Raw genomic sequence first — 21,604 nt, 5'->3', positions numbered from 1 at the left:
GAGCTAATCCGAAGCCAGGAGCCAGGAGCTCTTTTGGGTCTCCCACGCAGGTGCAGGGGCCCAAGGCTTTGGGCCGTCCTCGACTGCTTTTCCAGGCCACAGCAGGGAGCTGGATGGGAAGTGGGGCTGCTGGGACTAGAACCGGCGCCCATATGGGATAATATACTTGAGCTTAAGCGGAGTAGCTGGCTGTGGATGCAGGGAGCGGCTGTCCCGCGAGAGCAGCACGCAGTGGACGTGGGCAGGGGTCCATAGATGGCTGCCAGCAGAGGAGGTGGTGTGAGGCCTGTGGCACAACAGGCTGTGCTGTTGTAGTGATTGGTCTGAGTCCTGGCTCCCCTACCCGAGACCGGCCCCGGCTGACTGGAGAGCTTGCAAAGGAGGCGTGGATCGGCGAGGAGATAGGAGAGACATGGACCACTACGGCATGATGCTCATAACGGAGAGCTCAGGAAAGCTGCCTTCTTTGCTTACACACAAATCATCACAAGCTTTTGCACAACATCCAATTGTTTCATTTTTACTTCATTAGAAAAGAATGATTACAAAATCAATCCTAAATAACATTATTATTGTTTTACTTCGGAGAAAATATTTTCAGCAAGCTATTACTCATTCAAACCCGCACTGACCTGGCTGAAGCCAGGAATTCCATGGTTGGCAGTACATGCAGTTACAACTTTTACTAAACATAAACTAATATTACTTAAAATATCAAGAGTACAGAATTAAAAGGAAAACTCATAAATGAAAGGAATTTATAAAGGCATATATCACAGATTCTTTGTTAAATCTTATAATTAATTGTGCATTAATTATTATCACCTTCACCTAGTGCTGATTCAATCGCTTTTTGTTCTTTTGTTAAAGGGCAGTGAAAGGGATCAGGTCTACTCAGCCTTTCTACAGAGGGCCTTAACAAGAAACTTCTTTTTGTCTTTAAAAACAGTTTTTTTTTTCCCTAAATATGAGTGCCAATATAAGGTAGAAGTTTTAGTAAACCGTTTTCTTTTCCTAGATATAAGTACCAATATAAGGTAGAAATGTTAAGCCATTTTTAGGGGGGTTCACATTTGTCTCCCTTCAGAAGATACGCCGTGGGGCCTGGAGCAGTGGCCTAGTGGCGAAAGTCCTCGCCTTCAATGCACCGGGATCCCATGTGGGCGCCAATTCTAATCCCAACAGCTCCACTTCCCATCCAACTCCCTGCTTGTGGCCTGGGAAAGCAGTCAGGACGGCCCAAAGCCTTGGGACTCTGCGCCCGTGTGGGAGACCTGGAAGAGCTCCTGGCTCCTGGCTTTGGATCTGCACAGCACTGGTTGTTGCCCTCACTTGGGGAGTGAATCATCAGATGGAAGATCTTTCTCTCTGTCTCTCCTCCTCTCTGTATATCTGACTTTGCAATAAAAATAAATAAATCTTAATAAAAAAGATGCCCCATATACTTTCTGCTTTCCGTGGTGAGAAACCAAACTGCATCATTTCATGTGTTGTAACAAACTGTACCTCCAAGATTGCTATCTGTTCCAAGATGTTATCAAGCCATTTCTTAAGGAAAACCTTACTTGTATTAGGGCAAGCTTCAGGACAAAGGTGGGCACAAACAGGATGTTCGGGGACACTGTGGGATCAATTGTACTATTGCATGCTTTTAGCTGTGTGTCATTGCCTTACGTTGCTAAAGACGCTTTTACCATAACATGATTGATCAGTTGAGGTCACAGATTATGAACTCTGGCGTGCTCATCTGCAGTAAGCACGCATTGGTTTTCAGCTTTGATTCCATTAGAAACAAACATTCTGTGACAGACATTGAGACACACTGGGTTAAGCCTCCATTGGGATGCTACATTGCTTAAGCACCTCGCACAAATACTTGGGTTCCTGCCAGCATGTGGGAAAGCCACCCGGAGTTCCTGGCCCCTGAGGCACGCGGGAGTGAAGCAGTGAACGGAAGCAGTGTATGGCTCTGACATGCTCCATCACTCCCCCTTTCAAATCAGCCTGTTCTTTTTTAAAAGAGATTTATTTTGGGCCCAGAGCTGTGGCCTAGCGGCTGAAGTCCTCGCCTTCAATGCACCGGCATCCCATATAGGTGCTGATTCTAATCTCAGCAGCTCCTCTACCCATCCAGCTCCCTGCTTGTGGCCTGGGAAAACAGTCGAGGACGGCCCAAAGCCTTGGGATCCTGCATCCGCGTGGGAGACCAGAAGCGGCTCCTGGTTCCCGTCTTTGGATTGGTGCAGCACCGGCCATTGCGTTCACTTGGGGAGTGAATCATCGGACGGAAGATGTTCCTCTCTGTATATCTGACTTTGTAATAAAAAATAAATCAATCTTTAAAAAACAGAAATTTATTTTTATTTGAAAGACAGATTTACAGAAAGTGAAGAATTCAGAGATCTTCCATCACTGGTTCACTCCCCAAATGGCCACGAAGACGAGCTGGACAGGCCCGAAGCCAGGAGGGGGGCTCCGACATGGGTGCAGGGGCCCAAGCACTAGGGTCAGCTCATGCTGCTTTCCCAAGGAACAGCAGCTGGAGCTGGATTGGAAGTTGGCCAGCCGGGACTCGAACCAGCACTCCAAGGAATTCCAGTACCACAGTCAGAGGGTTAACTTACTATGCCACAGCACCAGCTCTTCAAATAAATCTTTTAAAAATTTTTTCTGTCACAAACCAACTGAGCTGGTACTAAATAATTCAACTTTTATTTTATTGATTAACATCTTGCATCTTAAAAAGGAAACAACAACAACAAAATTTACATGAGCCAGTAGAACTAAAGCAAAGGCAGAGGCAGAGCGAGTAAACAAGGTCAGCTGGCACGAGGAGGCAGAACCCTCCGGGAGTGGGCCTGGACCCAGGGGTGCCTCAGGATCTGGGACAGGGGCAGCCGCTCCGAAGGCTGGTATCTGAGAAGCCTGGAGATCAAGTCCTGTGCCCCCAAAGGCATGGTCGGAGGGAACTTCACATCCACCTGAAGTCAGGGAGAAGAAAAAGAAAGACTGCTTCATTCCTCTGGTTAATGTCCCTGTCTTGCAGGCTTCAGGGCCCTGTTCTGGACCTTTGTAGGTAACCCTCTGTCTGCCCCACTTCCTGCAGGCCCCACGGCCACCACCAAGCAGCTTCCGTCTCCCACCTTGAGGATGCGGTTGTAGGTCTCACTGTGAGAGACATTCTCGAAGGGTGGGTTTCCCACCAGCAGCTCATAGCAGAGCACGCCAATGCACCACAGGTCCACCTTCTCATCGTACATTTTCCCCTCAATCATTTCTGGAGGCAGGTAGTCCAGAGTGCCGCACCTCGTCTTTCTCCTAGAGGAAGACAGAAACTTCTGGAGGCCCCCTGCAGAGTCCCAGGGCACAAGGAATCTGCCTTCCCCAGGGAGACTAGCCTGGATAATCCCTTCTTGAACACGGAGGTGGGCAGACACCAGCACTCCCCTGTAATAGGAGTCTAGAGTCAAAAAGGCCAAGGCTGGAGCCCACTGATTCCACAGTTCGCACTAATTATTCAGTCTGTGACACAGAATGTTTTAATGAGACTCTCCTCAGTACCAAGAAGGCTCTGTGACTGTTGTTGCGGCACACAGGGTAAGCCACTGCTTGACACGTGGGTGCCCTGCAGGAGTGCCAGTCTGAGTCCCAGCTGCTGCAGTTTGAGTCTAGCTCTCTGGTGATGAGCCTGGGAAGGCAGCAAAAGACGGCTCTAGTTCTCGGGCCACTCATGTGGAAGGTTGGGACGGAGTTTCCGTTTCCTGGCTCCAGCCTGGACCAGACTTTGCTGCTGCGGGCACTTGGGAGAAAATTAGAGGCTGAAGATGCCACTATGTGTCTCCCTCTCCCTTTTGACCTTCCAAGTAAGAAAACCTAGAAAGAGACAAAGAGAGGAAAGGGAGGAAGAGGAGGAGGGAAGAGAGTGAGGAAAGGAAAGGAGGAGGGAAGGGTGGGTGTAGATCACTTGATCTGGGAAAAACTGATGGCCCATCAAGAGGAGCCAAGTAAATTATGTTTTATGTATCAACAAAAAGCACACTCCTGGGAGTTATGGGGAAAAGTGTCATTTTTTTTTTCACATGGGGCCTCACTGGTCAAGTTATATATTAATGAAGATGAAATAAATGGATCGTATTAGGGAAAAAACAGTATTCAAACACATATCTAGGTTTGTATATGAGTCTTACATGTGGAATAAACTCAAATGAATCATTTCTAAGTGGTCCCCAATATTCACCTTACCACATGACCTACCTCAAAGAGATGGTGTGCACAGACCAGCCAAAGTCTGCAATCTTAATCTCACCCCTGAACCCCAGCAGCAGATTCTCTGGCTTAATATCCCTGTGGATCACCTTCCTGTCGTGGCAGGAGGTCAGGGCGTCAGCCAACTCCTCCACTATCTGTGTGAACAAAGCAGAAGCACTCAGGAAAGGAAGCTGGCCACAATGTTTATGAGGAGGAAGGGGTCATGAATGTGAATGTACTAGAATCTCTTGGCTACTGAACCCAATACTCTCTGTTTCCTGATACCTCCCTTAATAGCACAAAAGTTATTGTTGGGAGAGGACCTTACCCTGAGTCAAATGGATGGCATCACAAAGGACCTGAGTTGTGAGGAAAAAACACAGAATCTAGAAGACAGGCCATTCACACAGCTTGACCTAATCCCTGCCCCTGGGATGCCCATGGTTCTGTTCTTTTTCTGGAACCCTCTGGTACAAGTCTAGCAGCCTTTATGAGGAATCTTATCATTATGTTTCTTTATAAGAGGTTGTGAGATTAGAAGTTAAGTTCTGGGGCTCAGTGCGGTAGCCTAGCAGCTTGAGTCCTCGGTCCTCGATTTGCACATGCCAGTTCTAATCCCAGAGGCCACGTTTCTCATTCAGCTCCCTGCCTGTGGCCTGGGAAGGCAGACGAAGATGGCCCAAAGCCTTGGGACCCTACACCCATGTGGGAGACCTGGAGGAGGCTCCCGGGCTCCTGGCTTCGGATCAGCGCAGCACCAGCCGTTGCTGTCACTGGGGAGTGAGTCAACGGATGGAGGATCTTCCTCTCTGTCTCCCCTCCTCTCTGTATATCTGACTTTCCAATAAAAATAAATCAGCAGAGGATTGGATAAGAAAGCTATGGTTCATCTACTCCATGGAATACTACTCAGCTATTAAAAAAAAAAACCAAAATGCAGTTCTTTGTGGCCAAATGGGCCAAACTGGAAACCATAATGCTAAGGGAAATGAGCCAATCCCAAAAGGTTAAATACCACATGTTTGCCTTAATTTAAGATGATATGATGTTATGTATAACATGTTATGTTATGTATGTTATATGTTGTGTATAAACTAAAATTGAAATGTCAATGAGGTGGTCACAGAAGGTGGTTAAGAACTTGCATTTATTTTTAACATATTGGTTACTCATTACTATGTCAATTAATTCCATAATGATGTAAATTTTTGCTGATGGTATGTTGGAGCTTTCAATTGACTGGGATGATACTCTGCTGGCTCTGCCTTCAGACCAGAGAGGGTCTACCTAAGAAGCCGTTGAACTTGACTGGACAAGATGCTGGACTCTATGTTTGGTATATGCTTGCAATGGGGGAATCTCAACTGAACTTGAACTGTGGTCATGCAACAAGGTGGAGGAATCCACCATGGTGGGAGGGTTTGGGGAGGGGTGGGGAGAACCCAAGTATCTATGTAACTGTGTCACATAATACAATGTAATTAATGAATAAAAAAATAAATAAAAAAGATTAAAAAATCTTAAAAAATGTTAAATTCTGTTGTTTTGCAAAGACTATAAATGTATACACACTACTATCCTGTAGAGATATACTGGAGGTGACTGGGGTATATAAATGTAAAAGGAAGGATATGTGTCCTACACATCTTTTTTTTAATTTTTGTTGCAAAGGCAGATTTACAGAGAAAAGCAGAGACAGAGAGAAAGATTTTTCATCTGCTGGCTCACTCCCCAAGGGGCTGCAATGGCCAGAGCTGAGCCAATCCAATGTCAGGAGCTTCCTCTAGGTCTTCCACATAGAAGCAGGATCCCAAGGCCTTGGGTCATCCTCCACTACTTTCCTGGGTCATGAGCAGGGAGCTGGATGGGAAGTGGATTAGCTGGGAGATGAACCTGTACCCTCAGGAGATCCCACCCGTTGCAACATGAGGATTTAGCCATTGAGCCACCTCACCAGACCTGTGTCATGTAAAATTTATGCAATAAAATCCAGAAGCTTTAAAAATAGCTTTAAAAATAAGTCATCAGGACTAGTGCCATCCATTGCAAGCTAAGCCTCCACTTGTGATATCGGCATTCCATGTTAGTGCTGCTTTGAGTCCTGGTCATTCTACTTCCAATTGAGCTCCCTGCTCATGGCCCGGGAAAGCAGCAGAGGATGGCTCAAGCGTTCAGGCCTCGCAGCCATGAAGGAGACCCAGAAGAAGCTCCTAGCCTTGAATAAGCCCAGCTGTGGCTGTGTAGCCATTTGGAGAGTGAACCAGCAGATAGAAGATCTCTCTTTGTAACTCTGCCTTTCAAAGAAATATAAATCTAAAAAAAAAATCATCTGAAATTTAATTGCATTGCCTCTTTTGAGAACGTCTAAGCACGGACACTACACTATATTCTACTATACTACACTGTAGTTTATAACTGTTTTCTTTGAGTCTTAGACTCCAAGAGTTTTGAGGGGAGGTGGATAGAAAGTTGATTTCCCATTACATAAACATAAAACTCACTTGTTAAAATATTTCCATTTTAGGGCCCGGCGGCGTGGCCTAGCGGCTAAAGTCCTCGCCTTGAAAGTCCCGGGATCCTATATGGGCGCCGGTTCTAATCCCGGCCGCTCCACTTCCCATCCAGCTCCCTGCTTGTGGCCTGGGAAAGCAGTCAAGGACGGCCCAAAGCTTTGGGACCCTGCACCCGCGTGGGAGACCCGGAAGAGGTTCCAGGTTCCCGGCATCGAATTGGCGCGTACCGGCCCATTGCAGCTCACTTGGGGAGTGAAACATCGGATGGAAGATCTTCCTCTCTGTCTCTCCTTCTCTCTGTATATCCGGCTTTCCAATAATAATAATAATAATAAAAATTTCCATTTTAATGGAACGATTTTCTTCACTAAATGGTTTAAATACCCAACTTTGCATAGAATACGCTGTGCGCTGAGCTGCCTCAGTGGCTCAGACGGAGCAGTGGACAGCATAGCCAGGTGCACATGGAGGACATGGCAGTCTATCGGAACTGCAGAGGACGCCTGGCACCACAGCAGAGGACAGAACAAATCAGTCACTACCTCAGCCAAGTGTTGGCAGTGAACATCTGGGCAAGTGGAGACTCTAAGGTGGACTATGTCAATCAGTGGATTCTGCAACAACTTCATCGTGCTTGGAACGGCGAGACTGGCAGCAATTCCGACTGTTGAACTATCAAAACCACTTGAGCAGTGCCCTCGGAGCATGCCCCACATCGGGAACCTGGGATGGTTGGGAGGCTGGGTGGGGCTTCTCCCTTTATCTCCCCCCCTTACCCCAGATACAGAAAGGAAACAATGGTCTTACCCACTTTCCTGTGGCCCTTGACCCTTTGTACCCTAACCAAACGTAAAGATCATCAAAATTTAAAAAAAATTAAAAACAGGAATAAGCTGTGTGAGGAGACATAGAAAAATCCATCTACTGCCTGCCTTTGTTACATCTTTCCTGGGCGGGGAGGGGAGCGTGTGTTCCGGCAGGCGTTGTCATCCCTCCTCACCGTGGCTGTGCGCTGCTCGTCCAGCGTGTGGCATTTCTGCAGCTCTTGGTAGAGCTCACCCCGCGGAGCGTACTCCAGGATCATGAATATGCGCCGGGAATCATGGAAATAGTTGTACAGACGTAGGATGTTGGGGTGCCTGAAAAGGGAGTGGAGGAAGGCTCAGACGTCTCCTTGAGGCCCCCCACTTTGTCCTATTCCTGAAAGTCGCCTGAGAAGCTGGTGGCTGTGGGAGCAGAACCAAACGGACCAAGTGGGGAAGGGCGGGGAAGGAGTGGACGCTGCGGCTTGGGGGGCGGCTGGGGGCTCAGGCCGGGGTCCTCACTGCAGGTGGGTCTGGATCTCGATCTCCCTGCGCAGCTGGTGCTCCAGGTCCTCCTTTTCGATCTGCGACTTGAAGAGGACCTTCAGGGCCACGATGAAACGGCTTTCCTTGAGCCGAGCCAGGTACACGTTGCCGAACTTGCCCTTGCCCAGGGGACGCCCGATCTCGAAGTCCTCAATGGCGAGGCGCCGCCTGGCGGGAGGAGAGACGCGCTGCACCCGGGCCCGATCACTGCACGCGTGGGGAGCCGCCCCGTCCCCGTCCCGTGGGGAGCCGCCCCGTCCCGTCCCGTGGGGAGCCGCCCCGTCCCCGTCCCGTGGGGAGCCGCCCCGTCCCCGTCCCGTGGGGAGCCGCCCCGTCCCCGTCCCCGTCCCCGTCCCGTGGGGAGCCGCCCCGTCCCGCCCAGCCCGCCGCACTCACGCGCTCGGGATGCCGGGCTGCAGGCTGTCGGCCACGGCTGCTCAGGGCGCTTGCCAAGGGCGGGCAGGGGACACGGGGACACGGGGAGGAGAGAAGGGCGGAGAGTGAGGGGCCGCCACACCCCGCACCCCACCCGACCGCGGCCTCGGGACTGCCCGGCTGCGCCACAGCTGCCGGGGACTCCTGAGGAAAAGACATGAGGGCCGGCGGCTTCCCGAACCCCGGAGGGAGGACCGAGGGCCGGCGGCTTCCCGAACTCCTGCGGCGGGCTGGGCAGGTAGTTCCTCCTGCCCGTGGGCCAGAACTGTGGAGGCAGGCGGAGCCGCGGCCAATAGAAACGACGGGGAGGCGAGTCTGCGGCCCAGGCCGGAAGTCGCCAGGCGGCCTCGACGGCGGGGAGTGGGGCGGCAGCGAGCCGGCAGGGCCGGGGACCGAACCCCTGGCGACGGAGCGCCGTGCGCGGCCCCAGGGAGCGGAAGGCGACGTGCCAGCGGTGACACCGGCTTTTCCTAAGTCGGCTTGCTAGCTGCTTTACTCATCCGAATGCGCTGATTCCTGGGGCTTGGCGATGCCAGCGCCCCGCATTAGTCAGCTTCTAGCCCAGCGGCCCCTTCCTGCGTCTGGGAAGGCAGCGTGTGTAGAAACCAGGGGATAGTAGGGCAGTTAGGGTTTTTCTGGTCCCCAAGTTTTTATTTTTAATATAAAATTGTATTTCTCCCCCATGTTTCAACTTCCCTGGAGCACGTTTTCGCAAGGACACCCTCTCTCCTTGAGGAAGGAGAGGCAGAATTAACACCTATTCAGCATCTAGAAGGGCCCCGCCCAATCTCATCAAGCAGATAGTTCCTGAATGATTAGCTTTTCATTAGAAAGACAATGAGGAAGATTCCACCCTTCTGAGTATGTTCTAGAGCCAGGTGTGGTAAAGAATTCTTTCCTTTGTCCTTTCCCACCGTCACCACGGGTACTTCTTCCTTCCTCCTGCCTCTGTGACGGGAGGTCGGGGGTTTGCCTTGGGACACACGGAGCTCTCTCCTGCCACCATGGCAGTAGCCCATTTTCTCTTTTGTTCCTAAATAAATCTGTTGCGGGGTGCGAGTGAGATCATGCCAGACATGTCTAAGGTTTGTTAAGGAGTCTTTGTTAACCAACCTTGGTGATAACAGGGCCCACTAGAAATAGCAAATCACAACTCCATATGGTAATTCAGTCAATTAAAACCCCAAGAGGGGGCTGAGCGCGGTGGCCTAGTGGCTAACGTCTTTGCCTTCAATGTGCTGGGATCCCATATGGGCGCCGATTCTAATCCTGGCAGCCCCGCTTCCCATCCAGCTCCCTGCTTGTGGCCTGGGAAAGCAGTCAAAGACAGTCCAAAGCTTTGGGTCCCTGCACCCGTGTGGGAGACCTGGAGGAAGTTCCTGGCTTTGGATCCGTGCAGCACTGGCTGTTGCGGTCACTTGGGGAGTGAATCACCCGACGGAAGATCTTCCTCTCTGTCTCTCCTCCTTTCTGTATATCTGACTTTGCAATAAGAAAAAAAAAATAAATGTTTGAAAAAAAAAAAAAACCCAAGAGGAAGAAAGTCATTATCCTGAAGCCCATCTGTTAAGCTGAAGACCTATGTCCCAGCTTTCCCCAGTAAGTTATCCTGAGAGACAAGCAGCAAATAACCTGGGCACACTTACAAAGTGGCACACATTCACCTTTCCCTGGTATCTCTGCCCACATTCCACTACTGCTTATGCTTCACCTCTCCTCCAACTCCCGACAGTACACAAATTAGAAATACAAAGTATCTTAGCATTAACATCTTCACTGTCTCTCCAAGCAGTGAACAGAAGGTGAGGTATACCGACACACAGGGGCCATGCTCAGGGGACACCTGTCCTCACAGTCTGTCTGTCCGTGGGAAGCCAGAGAGCAAGCAGGGACTGGGGAGTTGGAGTGCTGGAGCATGTGACCAAGACAGCGAGCACCTCGCTCTCACGAGCCTTTCCAGGGGCTTGTTGGGGGAGTGGTTAGACAACAATGCAATACCGCTGCTCTCAGGTTCCAGGTAATAGGTGAGCATCGTAGGTGGGCAGGAGGGGACACCTAGGTGGTGGTGGAGGAGTGGCTTCCAATGTCTTGACCCTGAACTAGCTGCCTACCTCACTACAAATCCTGCTTTGCAAACTGGAATTGTCCACATGAAAATTCTTCCTTTGCGTGAGACAAGAAACGAGGTTGCTGCCATGTTTTCGCGTCGAACATCCTACAAGAAGCGGGCTGTGGCCCACGGGCTTGGGCCAGCCATCTTGTAGGAGGTCTGCATGCGGTCCCTAGCTCCTGGCTTGTTGGAGCATTTGGGGAGTGAGCAAGTGAATGCAAGATTCATGTTCTGTCTCTGCCTTTCAAATATAAAAATAAAACGTGTTTAATTTAAATTTATTTTTATTGGAAAGTCAAATTTTCAGAGAGAAGGAAAGGTAGAAAGATTTCCCATCCTTTCTGGTTCACTCCTCAAGTGGCTGTAGTGGCCGGAGCTAAACCGATCTAAAGCAAGGAGCCAGGAGCTTCCTCCGGGTCTCCACACGAGTGCAGGGTCCCAGGGCTTTGGGCTGTCCTCCACCACCTTCCCAGGCCACAAGCAGGGAGCTGGATGGGAAGTGGAGCAGCTGGGACTAGAACCAGTATCTCTATGGAATCCCAGTGCACTCTACCATGCCGGGAGCCCTAAAAACATGTTTAAAAGGGAAACAAGCAGTTAATTTATTCTGCACGGGAGTAGTTAGGCATCTTGGTGCAAGGTGCCCGGGGCAGTTAGGGAGCTAGTCATTTCACTTCCCTTGATTAGCACCTCAAAAAGGTCCTCAGAATTGGATTATCTCCTCAAAGAGGACCTCAAAGATTTACATTTACATACTCCCCAAAGGGAAAGGATTTACAAAGCAAGTGTTCTAAGGTAAATGCACCCCTGTTACTCTCTCTTTTTTTTTTTTTTTTTAAGATTTTTTTATTATTGGAAAGCTGGATATACAGAGAGGAGGAGAGACAGAGAGAAAGATCTTCCGTCCAATGATGCTCCCCAAGTGATCGCAATGGCTAGTGCTGTGCTGATCCAAAGCCAGGAGCCAGGAACTTCTGCCAGGTTTCCCACGTGGGAGCAGGGTCCCAAGGCTTTGAGCCATCCTCGACTGCTTTTCCCAGGCCACAGGCAGGGAGCTAGATGGGAAGTGGAGCTGCCGAGATTAGAACCAGTGCACATACATATGGGATCCTGGCATGTTTAAGGGGATGACTTTAGCTGCTAGGCCACTGCGCCAGGCCCTAATGACTACGATTGAAGAATTAATAATGGCTTGCTTTGAGGAAACTGATTATAGTAACTTACAGAATTATCTTTAAGAGCACCTGGTTGACCATGAAGTAAAAAATTAATGGAACATCTGTGCATGCTGGATTGGTCATGAACTTAAAAATACAACCATCAAACATGTGTGCAGAAGTTTATGCTGTGTCTAAGTAAATGAAAAGGACAGCTTCTTGAGCTGTTTGCAGAGGGCACAGCGTCTGTGCCTGTTTTCACCGACTCCACATACCCTTCGTGAGCTCCGAACTTGGCTGGAGCTGGCCTCTGGCAATACAGAAAGCAACTAGAGAGGAAGAGCTTCTGTCTGCCGGTTCTTTCCCCTGGTGGCTGCAACGGCCGAGCTAAGCCGATCCGAAGCCAGGAGCTTCTTCTGGGTCTCCCATGCAGGTACAGGGTCCCAAGACCTTGGGCTATCCTCTACTGGTTTCCCAGGACACAAGCAGGGAGCTGAATGGGAAGTGGGCCTGGTGGGATACAAACTGGCGCCCATATGCTTGTGGTCTGGGAGGGCAGTTGAGGATGGCCCAAAGCGTTGGAACCCTGCACCCACGTGGGAGTCCTGGAAGAGGCTTCAGGCTCCTGGCTTCAGATCGGCTCAGCTCTGGCTGTTGTGGTTGCTTGGGGAATGAATCAACGGACAGATCTTCCTCTCTGTCTCTCCTCCTCTGGTATATCTGATTTTCTGATAAAAATAAAATAAATATTAAAAAAAAAAAGCTTGGTGGGGAGAGCTGTCCAATTTCTTCTGCCCTCCATGGTATTAGACACTCTCTGCATGCTCCGGTGAACTGGTTATCATGTCCCCCATGAGCATCTGGGCATGCTGTCCGATTTGCAGGCTTCAGTAACCTAGGAGACCGAGTTCTGGCATATGCAATTGATCAGACTACCCATCAATCTTGTAATTTTCCCCTTTGATGGAGTTTTGAGTCCAATGGTCTAGATCCTGCCCACTGGCATGTGCATATCTGCCTCCAACATATCTTAAAAAAAAAAACCAGAAAAGGCAACTATGTTGGCACGCTGGTATAGTGCAAACTTGGCATTAACCAGGCTCAGAATGCCCACCAGCTATTAGCTGCTTTTCTCCCAGCAGTGTAACATTTGCCTGGGTAGAATCAGCCTAGGCAGTTGTCTGCAGCTGGGATATGAATAAATCTGCTTTTATAAAGAGAAGGATTTAAACCCTTACCTCGTAGGTCTTGAGATAATAAGCTACCTGCAAGTGGCTCAGCTGCTCTCTGCTTCTCGCTGTCTCAGAATAAAGAATGGATTAATCAGGATACTGCAGAAAAACAAAACAGCAGGACTGCTGTGTTGCTCTGTGTGTGTATGCATGTTTGGGCTTATATGGTTGTGGGACTGGCAAGTCCCAAATCCACTCTAAGCAGGAGCTGATAATGGAATCTTGAGTCACAGTTTCTTCCCTGGGAACCTTTAGCTTTGCTCTGAAGGCTTTTCAACAGATTAGATAAGACGCCCTGCATCATATTACTAAAATAACCTTATTAAGGCGAACTGATTATATATGTGAGTTACATCCATAAGATAGCATCACAACATCTAGGTTTTTAAAAAACATTTATTTATTTTTATTGGCAAGGCAGATCAGATTTGTGGAAAGGAGAGACAGAGAACACCCCCTACTGCTGGTTCACTCCCTCAATGGCTGCAGCCCTCAGAGCTAAGCTGATCTGAAGCCAGGAACCAGGAGCTTGGGGGGAGGGGGGTATGATGTGGTTAAAGGGGAAATGTCAGCATTCTTGTCTTCTCAAGGTCGGGTCTTCTTCCCTCCCAGGGCCTGAGTCTCACTGGGTGCATGGAAACACCCAAGCTGTGCGCCAACCATCTGGCTGGTAAAGGTGATGAACGCGTAAAAGACCTGTGACCGCCTGGGCTGTCACGGCAAACTTTGTAGATGAAGTGCCAATCTGAGGACAAGGGCAAGGTTGACCACCTGCAACCCAAATGCCAGGCACCATTAGGAGGCACAATAAAACTGAATTACCTTACTGTGTCATTGTAATCCCTTCTCAGGGAGGCCAGTGTTAGAGGCTTTGTCAGAGCAAGTGAAGTGAGATCCCTTCCTGGAATGAAATATTTTCTTGAGATACACACTTCACTCTTGCAAGGGACTCACCTAGGACTTCAGGTCATGACAAGTACCAAGTTAGGGACACATCAGCGTAGTTTAGGGGGTCCAGCTTGACAGTCGCCATCTTTTATTGCCTGGGCTGCCCCAAACTTACCTATAATGAAGGATCCGTGCATCCAATGCAAATTTTTCTGATATTAGAAATTGTTTTCAGGCCTGGTGCAAAAGCGTAGTGGCTAAAGTCCTCGCCTTGAACGCCCCGGGATCCCATATGGGTGCCGGTTCTAATCCCGGCAGCTCCACTTCCCATCCAGCTTCCTGCCTGTGGCCTGGGAAAAGCAGTCGAGGACGACCCAAAACTTTGGGTCCCTGCACCCATTTGGGAGACCTGGAAGAAGCTCCTGGCTCCTGGCTTCGGATTGGCTCAGCTGTAGCCGTTGCAGCCGCTTGGGGAGTGAACCATCGGACGGAAGATCTCCCTCTCTGTCTCTCTTTATCTCTGTATATCTGACTTTCCAATAAGAATAAATAAATCTTTAAAAAAGGAAAAAGAAATCGTTTTCTAGCTATGTAACACAATGTCTTTGGTTTAGGTCCATGGCTCCTGCACCCCATGTGGGAGACCCGGTGGAATTCCTGGCGCTTGGCTTCCACCTGACCCAGAACTGATCATTGAAATCAGTTGGATAATGAACCAACAGTTAGGAAATCTTTCTGTCTCCTCTCTGTTGTTCTTCATTTTCAAATAAATACATCTTAATTTTTCTGAAATTCATTCCACAAGTGAAAGTTCTGTCCTGTAAGTTAACCAGTTTTTAAAAATATGTATTTAAAAATCAGAGAGATAAGGGAAGAGACAGAAACACGTTTCACCTGGTGGTTCAAGGCCCAGATGGCCGCATTGGCTGGATTGGGCCAGATCTAATCCAGGAGCCAGAACTTCCAGTCTGTTACATGAGTAGTAGGGGTCTGACCACTGAGCCATCCTCCACTGCTTTTCCAGGCCAGTAGCAGGGAGCTGGCTGGGAAGTGGAGCAGTTGGGACTAGAAGTCATTTGAGGTACTGGCATCACAAGCAAAATCCTTACATATTATACCACAGTGCCAGCCCAGTTACATCTGTTTGTTGTTGTTGGAAAGAGACCTTTACTGGGAGAAAGGGAAGTCTGTTTCGGGGCCTTTCCTTGCTTGCAACGGAGAGGCAGAGAGAAAGCAGGAGCTGTGCAGATGAAAAGGCCACATCTTTTTTTTTTTTAAGAATATATGCATGTAATAAACATGACAAAAAGATGAGTGCATGTAATATCCCTGGGACCCGTTCTTGGGAATGATTCAGATGCAGGCATTGATATAAATAATTAAATTCACTTATTGAAGCATGCAAAGCCAATCAAGACCTAATTAGATTAAGTGGGTGGGGCCACCTGGACTAGTATAAAATCCTTACTCAGTACCGGTGGCTTGGTGGTTTGGTGGTTCGTTTCTTTGTGTCCTAGTCAGAGGGTTGCTCAGACTCTAGGACTGCGTTCTGGAATGGCTGAAAACATCTTTTCGTACAGTAAGTACCCTTTACACTGCATCGGAGGGAGGGGTGATACTGAACAGTCTTGGGGTTATCAAAGGTTGTAAAGCTTAGAAATAGCTGTTACTAAAACGAAAAGCAAGTAGATATTTGTTACTTTCTGTGTATTTGGGCACTGGGAACTTTAGTATTCGACAACTAAGCAAGGCAAATGATTGGGTCAGAAAGGGCAAAGGAGGCAGCCGTGGAAGCTTGGAGTGAATGCAGCTGGGGGCGCGCCGCTTAGTACAAAGGTCGAGAGGTCCTCAGAATCAAAGCAGCTTTCAGATCGCTCTTCGCACACTGAACTTTTCTCCTGTATTCTGGATGTGTCTGTCTAAACTGTCGTCTCGTCTTGAACACACTTCTCAAACTCAACAGGTCCCAAGCGAAGCTCTCATGTTCACTTCAAAACTCTGACTTTCCCTTTTCTTTTCAAGCAAGTTTCATGTTTAGAAAGCAAAACAGCTTAATCCTGTTTAATTTGATTGTATTTCTCATTTTTTAAAAAGATTTATTGTTTATTGGAAAGGCAGATTCAGAGAGCAGGAGATACAGAAAGATTTTCCATCTGCTGGCTCACACCCAAGTGACCACAACTGCTTCAGCTGAGTTGATCCTAAGCTAGGAACTTCCTCCATTTGGTTGTAGGTCCCAAGGCTTCAGGTCATCCTCAACTGCTTTCCCAGGTCACAAGCAGGGAGCTGGATGGGAAGTGGAGCTGCTGGGATTAGAACCAGTGCCCATATGGGATCCTGGAGCTTTCAAGACCAAGACTTCAGCTGCTAAGCCACTGCACCAGGCCCCTTAATCTGGCTAGTTCTGTTGATCTTAATTTCCATTTTGGGATGTGACAATTTCTTGGCCCATCTCTGCTACTGGATGATTGTATTGAGATTCTAATTGATCTTGCTGCTTCTACTTTTACTGTGTTAAGCTATTTTCTTATTTAAAATATTCTAGTTGAAAGGCAATTGCAGACAGAGGGAGATAGATGTGAATGTACTGGCTCATGTCAATGGTAGCAATAGCCAAAGCTGTGCCAGGCTGAAGCCAGGAGCTTCACCTGGGTTCCCAATGTGGATCTAAGGGCTCGGAGATTTGGGCCATTTTCTGCTGGTTTCTCAGATGCATTAGCAGGGAGTTGGATTGGAATCAGAGTAACTGGAACTCAAACTGATGCACATATGGGATGCTGGTGCCCCCGGGTTAGCCCGCTATGGCACAGTGCTGGCCATGGGATTAAAACCTTTTTAAAATGAGGGGCAGCATAGTGGTGTAGCAGGCGAATCCTCTGTCGTACCAATAATCCAGTTGCTCTGCCTCTGACCCAGCTCCCTGCTTGTGGGCTGGGAAAGCACTGAGGATGGCCCACATCCTTGAGGCCCTGGACCCTCATGGGCAATCCAGAAGAAATTCCATGTTCCAGGCTTTGGACCAGTGCCGCTCTGGCCATTTCAGTCATTAGGGACTGAAACTGTGGGTGGGAAATCCCTGTCTCAATCTCTCCCTCATTTCTCTCTTTCTGTAACTCTGATTTTCAAGTAAAAATAGAAAATACATTCACATTAGTCACTAGTGTGTTGACATTGACTTCATTAACTATGAAAATCATAATGATAATTGATAATGTAAATAGGCAGAATTGGGTATGATATGAAGTGACTCCCCATACTACTTTTGTCTGTAACTGAAAAATATTCTAAATAATTCAAGCTCTTTGTCTCATTTAAAAAAAATCTCCTAATGCATATCTACCTTTCAGTGCTTAATTTGCTTATTTCCTAGTTCCTAATTTGCTTAAGGTTTCTTAACCCGAAAGGAATCTTTCTTTTAGGAATGGATTAAGTCAAAGACATATGAGCTGAGAATAATAGTATTCAAGTGCAATTTAAATGTTATTAAGGTGTATGATAGGTGAGATTATCTGAGAATATTTGACCTGAAGAAAATCACCTCACCATCAGCACAATCCCATCACAGATTGCCTGGGACGGTTTTTTTTTTAGTATTAAAATCAACTTTTTCTTTTTCTTCTTCCAGAGTGGCAGTAGCAGAGATGATTACATTGCTAGTACTGTCATTCAACAGAGCAGTAAATGTGGTTAGAGGAGACATTGTTTGTCAGATAGTGGCAGAGGACTCAGAGCACCCTAAGCTATTTTCATGTTGCTTTTGCTGTCATGAAATTTGCACACATTTGGACAAAGGAGCTATTATTTATTGTTGTCTCTGTGCATCCCCTCCCCAAGTCACATAGCTGGTCTCAATTCTAGTCACAAGGATTTCCGCAGTGACCAGGACAGATGAGAGCCGACTGTGGAGCTTCACTGGTAGTGGTGGTGGGGACCGCAACTCAGAGAAATCAATGAACACACATAGGAAGATCATTTCACATTGAGATAAGGCAGTGAGGTAGCCAGAGGCATGGGATAGGGTGTGGGGAAATCTCAGACTAGACTGGAAGACCAGGAAAAGGCTCAGAGATGTTGTTCAAGCTGAGATCTGCGTGACAGGCTATCATCTGTCACCCCTGGAAAAGAACTGTCCGCAGAGGAAGGTGCAAGTAAAAGCCTTGCACTGGGAAGAAGTTGGCCTGGGGGTGAGATGGTTGGGGTACTTAGAGTCTAAGCTGAACAGCCAAGCAGATTATAGTGAGTTATGAAGGTAAGGAGGCTGAAGCTTGAGACCCGTGAAATGATTCAAGAAAAACTTAAAAGCAAACTTGTATGATCCAATTTATTGAGCTTGCAAAGTTAAACCTTTCAGCTTTAAGTGAAATACAATGGGCAAAAAGGGTGGCAGAGCTGTGTGAAATTAACAAAATGGTACATCCCAGTGTGACTTGGAGTTTTGGTTAATTCGAGGTGTTCATTCTCTCAGATCATACAATATTTTTTTTCCTGTTTGAAGATTCCATTGAAAGTACAGAATTCCTTTTTCATTTTTGCTCTCGGTGCTTTTTAAGAATATACTTCTTTTTTTTTTCAATTCTCCATACTGTTTGCCTGCTACATGAGCAATGGAGGCCAAAATTTAAAACATAGGCCAAGGAATTTTTGTCCTGAAAGCCCAAGGGACTTAATGGTGCTTGTATGAATAGAATTCTTTTAGGGATTCAATTATTTGTTGCTGTAATAATGCGCCTCATCATGACATGCATTTTTACCAATCTGTATAAAAATCGTTATCTTTTTAAAGATATTTGAAAACAGAAGACCCCGACTTTCCAGTCATGGCATTATTGACCAACTGAAAGTCAACTTTATGCATTCAAGGCCTTTATCATTGACAAAGTATAATTCTTTCCCAGGGGTCTTTGGGAATTCTAATTGGGAAATAGAGAACAGGCTTAAACCAAAGTTTGAATATCTGAGCTGATCTATCAAATGCTTCTCCTATTTTCAGAGATTTTCCCCGCAAATTACAGGCGCAGGCGCACACGCTTCACAGAAGAGCAGATAAAAATCCTCATTGACACTTTCAACAAAAAACCATACCCTGGCTATGAGACCAAGCAAAAGCTTGCTTCTGAACTCAACACAGAGGCGTCTAGGATCCAGGTAAGCTAGGTGTCCTGTATCTCCCAGAATGGAAGCAGAAAGCAAAAAGAAAAATCGTTAAGGAAGCATAGATTAGATAAGTATACATTCAAAGAAACATTTGGTCTGGTTTGTAAATAAACGCAGAATAATTGCAAAATCGATAATCACAGTCAAATAAACCATGTCTTTTTCCTAACATGAGATAAAATTTGTCACTTGGAAGGGAACAAATATTGCTTTACTGATTTATACTATATATATGATATTCTTTTCATCACTTTATGATCACTGTCAAATCTCATTTTGTGTTAAAATAAAAACTATTTTTTTCTTGTATAAACAGTTATGTGTATAATATCTACATAGGAACTAAATATAGTGAAATGTTATATTTTTTAAACCTCAATATTGAACTTTGGGGGTCGGAGTTGTGACATAGTAGGTAGGGCTTCTACAGCTATGCTAGCATCCCAAATGTGTGCTGGTTTGTGTCTCAGCTGCTGTGCCTTCAACTCATCTCTTGATAACGCACCTGGGAAACCAGCAGCAGATGGCCCAAGTGCTTGGGGTCCTGCTACCCATGTGGGAGGCCCAATAAAGCTCCTGGTTCAGCCCCAGCCACTGTGACCATTTGAGAAGTGAATCAGCAAGTGGTCTCCCGTGTGGGTTCAGCGGCCCAGGGACTTGAACCATCCTCCGCTGCTTTCCCAGTCCATAGCAGAGAGCTGGACTGGAAGCGGAGCAACCAGGACACTAGCCAGGGCCTATATGGGATGCCAGCACTGCAGGTAGAGGATCAGCCATGTTCCACCACCATGCCAGTCCCCTTTTAAATATTTTTAAAATTTATATGGAAAAGAAAGGGGATAAATCCAAACTGTGGGTGGTTTACATGGAGACAAATCCAGTTTTGTTCATTGGAGCCTTTGATGCTGTGACTGTTAACTCTCCTTACGTCTTACCTGCCTCACAGGTTTGGTTTCAGAATCGAAGATGCAGGTATCTGTTTCGGAACACACTAGTACTTCCGGAGGATTCCGAACCAAGTCAAGGTGATGGAGAGGACCGCCTTAGAGAAAAGATTGAAGGTAAAAAGCTATTCTTGTCTGTTAATGATTTGGAATCTGGAGTACATTCTTCTTGCTCATGAAGCACATCCTGGTCTATTGTGAACACAGTTCTCCCACTGTCCATGTGGCTAAGCTTCCCCGCTTAAGCCTCTCAGTGGGGCCAACTACTATCCTGTGATGTTGTTGTTGCTATTTATTTATGTGGTTATTGATTTAGTTTGTTTTTGCCAACTTCTATTCTGAGCACAAAAACTTCTCTTGCATGGACTCTATCAGCAAAGGGTTCACCATGGCCCAGGAAGTTCTCCCTATTCTTGCATCTTCTGAGTAGCCAACTTTTTCTCCTCTTGTCACTTACCTTCTTTCCACTCTGGTCCGGCAGCCCAGATGCAGCACCCTGTGCATTCCCTAGAACCTGTATCTAGAATGGGATTGGTACAGAGGCCTCGTGGAAAGAGGACACAGGCTATACATTGGATGGAGAGGAACAACATGATTTGGTCCCAATTTCAATATGGAAAATGATCCCTGAAATGTAGTTTGACCACCCTCCTACCCCCAGCTTATAGTGCCCTTCTACAACAAGAACCCAGACGGTGCCGTACCACCTACAGCGCCTCTCAGCTGAACATCCTCAACGAGGCATTTATGGAAAACCCTTACCCAGGAATTGATTCCAGAGAAGAACTTGCCAAAGCAATCGGAGTGTCTGAGTCAAGAGTCCACGTAAGTGAGAAGCAGCTGTGGCTGTTGCACAGCCTGGAGATGGACACACTTAGAAAGGGGAGCCTCCATGGCTTAGGATGCTCTGCTGTGTTCCCATTTCCTGAGCATGCCATGCGTGGGGGTGCGAATGACCTGCTGAAGGAAATGGACATTGGATATCAGTTGGGTGCTTGGCTAAAATCTTGACCTATTTCAACGTGTAACCTCTCAAATTATCCCATAAGATTGGGATTACTAGGCCAACGTTATCCTGTTTAAGGATTCCTTCCTCAAATGGAAAATAATTCTCTCATAATTCACTGATAGGAATGAGAGTGGATGTGATACATTTTATAGGCTACACTGTATGAGCGTCTATTTCATATGCAAACATACATATTTGTAGAGTGTACAGGTAGAGACGGAGAGTCTGCGTTAATGGGCGGTTCGGAGCTGTGAGCCAGTCTTCAGCTGGAGGCTTGTGGAACGGCAGTGCTTCTGCTGAGGTTAGGTCCCCTGAGGAACCACACCTGCCCTCCACATTCAGGGAAGGAAAAAGTCATGGTGAGCGCGCGGGCTTCTGCTATTCAATTAACTCATCTGTTCTGCCAACCTAGGTTTGGTTTCGAAACCGGAGAAACAGACTCAGTTTCCACAGAAAAAGGAAATCGGAGGAGCTCGAAGAAGAAGAGCAGAAAGCAGAAAGACAGTGCCCGATTCACCAGCCTGAAGCAAAGCAGTGGGGGGAAACAGAGACGGCACCCAGGTAA

General features: G+C 47.4%; 2 protein-coding genes across 2 annotated transcripts; one reads left to right on the top strand and one right to left on the bottom strand.

Moving 5' to 3' along the window:
* Positions 1-2,685: 2,685 nt before the first annotated feature.
* AURKC (aurora kinase C) lies at positions 2,686-8,704 on the bottom strand. The gene is made up of 6 exons (XM_058673978.1): positions 8,640-8,704; positions 8,087-8,317; positions 7,762-7,900; positions 4,255-4,403; positions 3,144-3,318; positions 2,686-2,981 (listed from the first exon to the last, which is right to left on the bottom strand). Exons 1-6 carry the CDS (start codon positions 8,702-8,704, stop codon positions 2,820-2,822), a joined length of 921 nt encoding a protein of 306 aa, XP_058529961.1. The 3' UTR covers positions 2,686-2,819.
* Positions 8,703-21,604, top strand: DUXA (double homeobox A). Its single transcript, XM_058673977.1, has 5 exons — positions 8,703-8,961; positions 18,923-19,077; positions 20,033-20,147; positions 20,692-20,855; positions 21,452-21,604. The coding sequence occupies exons 1-5, from the start codon at positions 8,703-8,705 to the stop codon at positions 21,602-21,604; spliced, it is 846 nt and encodes a 281-aa protein (XP_058529960.1).

This window comes from Ochotona princeps, chromosome 16 (assembly GCF_030435755.1).
Source record: "Ochotona princeps isolate mOchPri1 chromosome 16, mOchPri1.hap1, whole genome shotgun sequence".
In the NCBI taxonomy this organism is placed as follows: domain Eukaryota; kingdom Metazoa; phylum Chordata; class Mammalia; order Lagomorpha; family Ochotonidae; genus Ochotona; species Ochotona princeps.
This window is presented reverse-complemented; position numbering and strand designations above follow the sequence as displayed.

Bases quoted from the DNA above. Each gene is read 5' to 3' on its own strand.
- DUXA (XM_058673977.1), top strand. From the start codon at position 8,703: ATGAGGGCCGGCGGCTTCCCGAACCCCGGAGGGAGGACCGAGGGCCGG. The intron at 8,962-18,922 runs GTGCGCGGCCCC...TCCTATTTTCAG, and splicing joins ACCCCTGGCGACGGAGCGCC to AGATTTTCCCCGCAAATTAC. The intron at 20,148-20,691 runs GTAAAAAGCTAT...TCCTACCCCCAG, and splicing joins CCTTAGAGAAAAGATTGAAG to CTTATAGTGCCCTTCTACAA.
- AURKC (XM_058673978.1), bottom strand. From the start codon at position 8,704: ATGTCTTTTCCTCAGGAGTCCCCGGCAGCTGTGGCGCAGCCGGGCAGT. The intron at 8,318-8,639 runs GTGGGGTGCGGG...CCACGCGTGCAG, and splicing joins AGTCCCGAGGCCGCGGTCGG to TGATCGGGCCCGGGTGCAGC. The intron at 3,319-4,254 runs GTAGGTCATGTG...GTCTTCCTCTAG, and splicing joins GTGCACACCATCTCTTTGAG to GAGAAAGACGAGGTGCGGCA.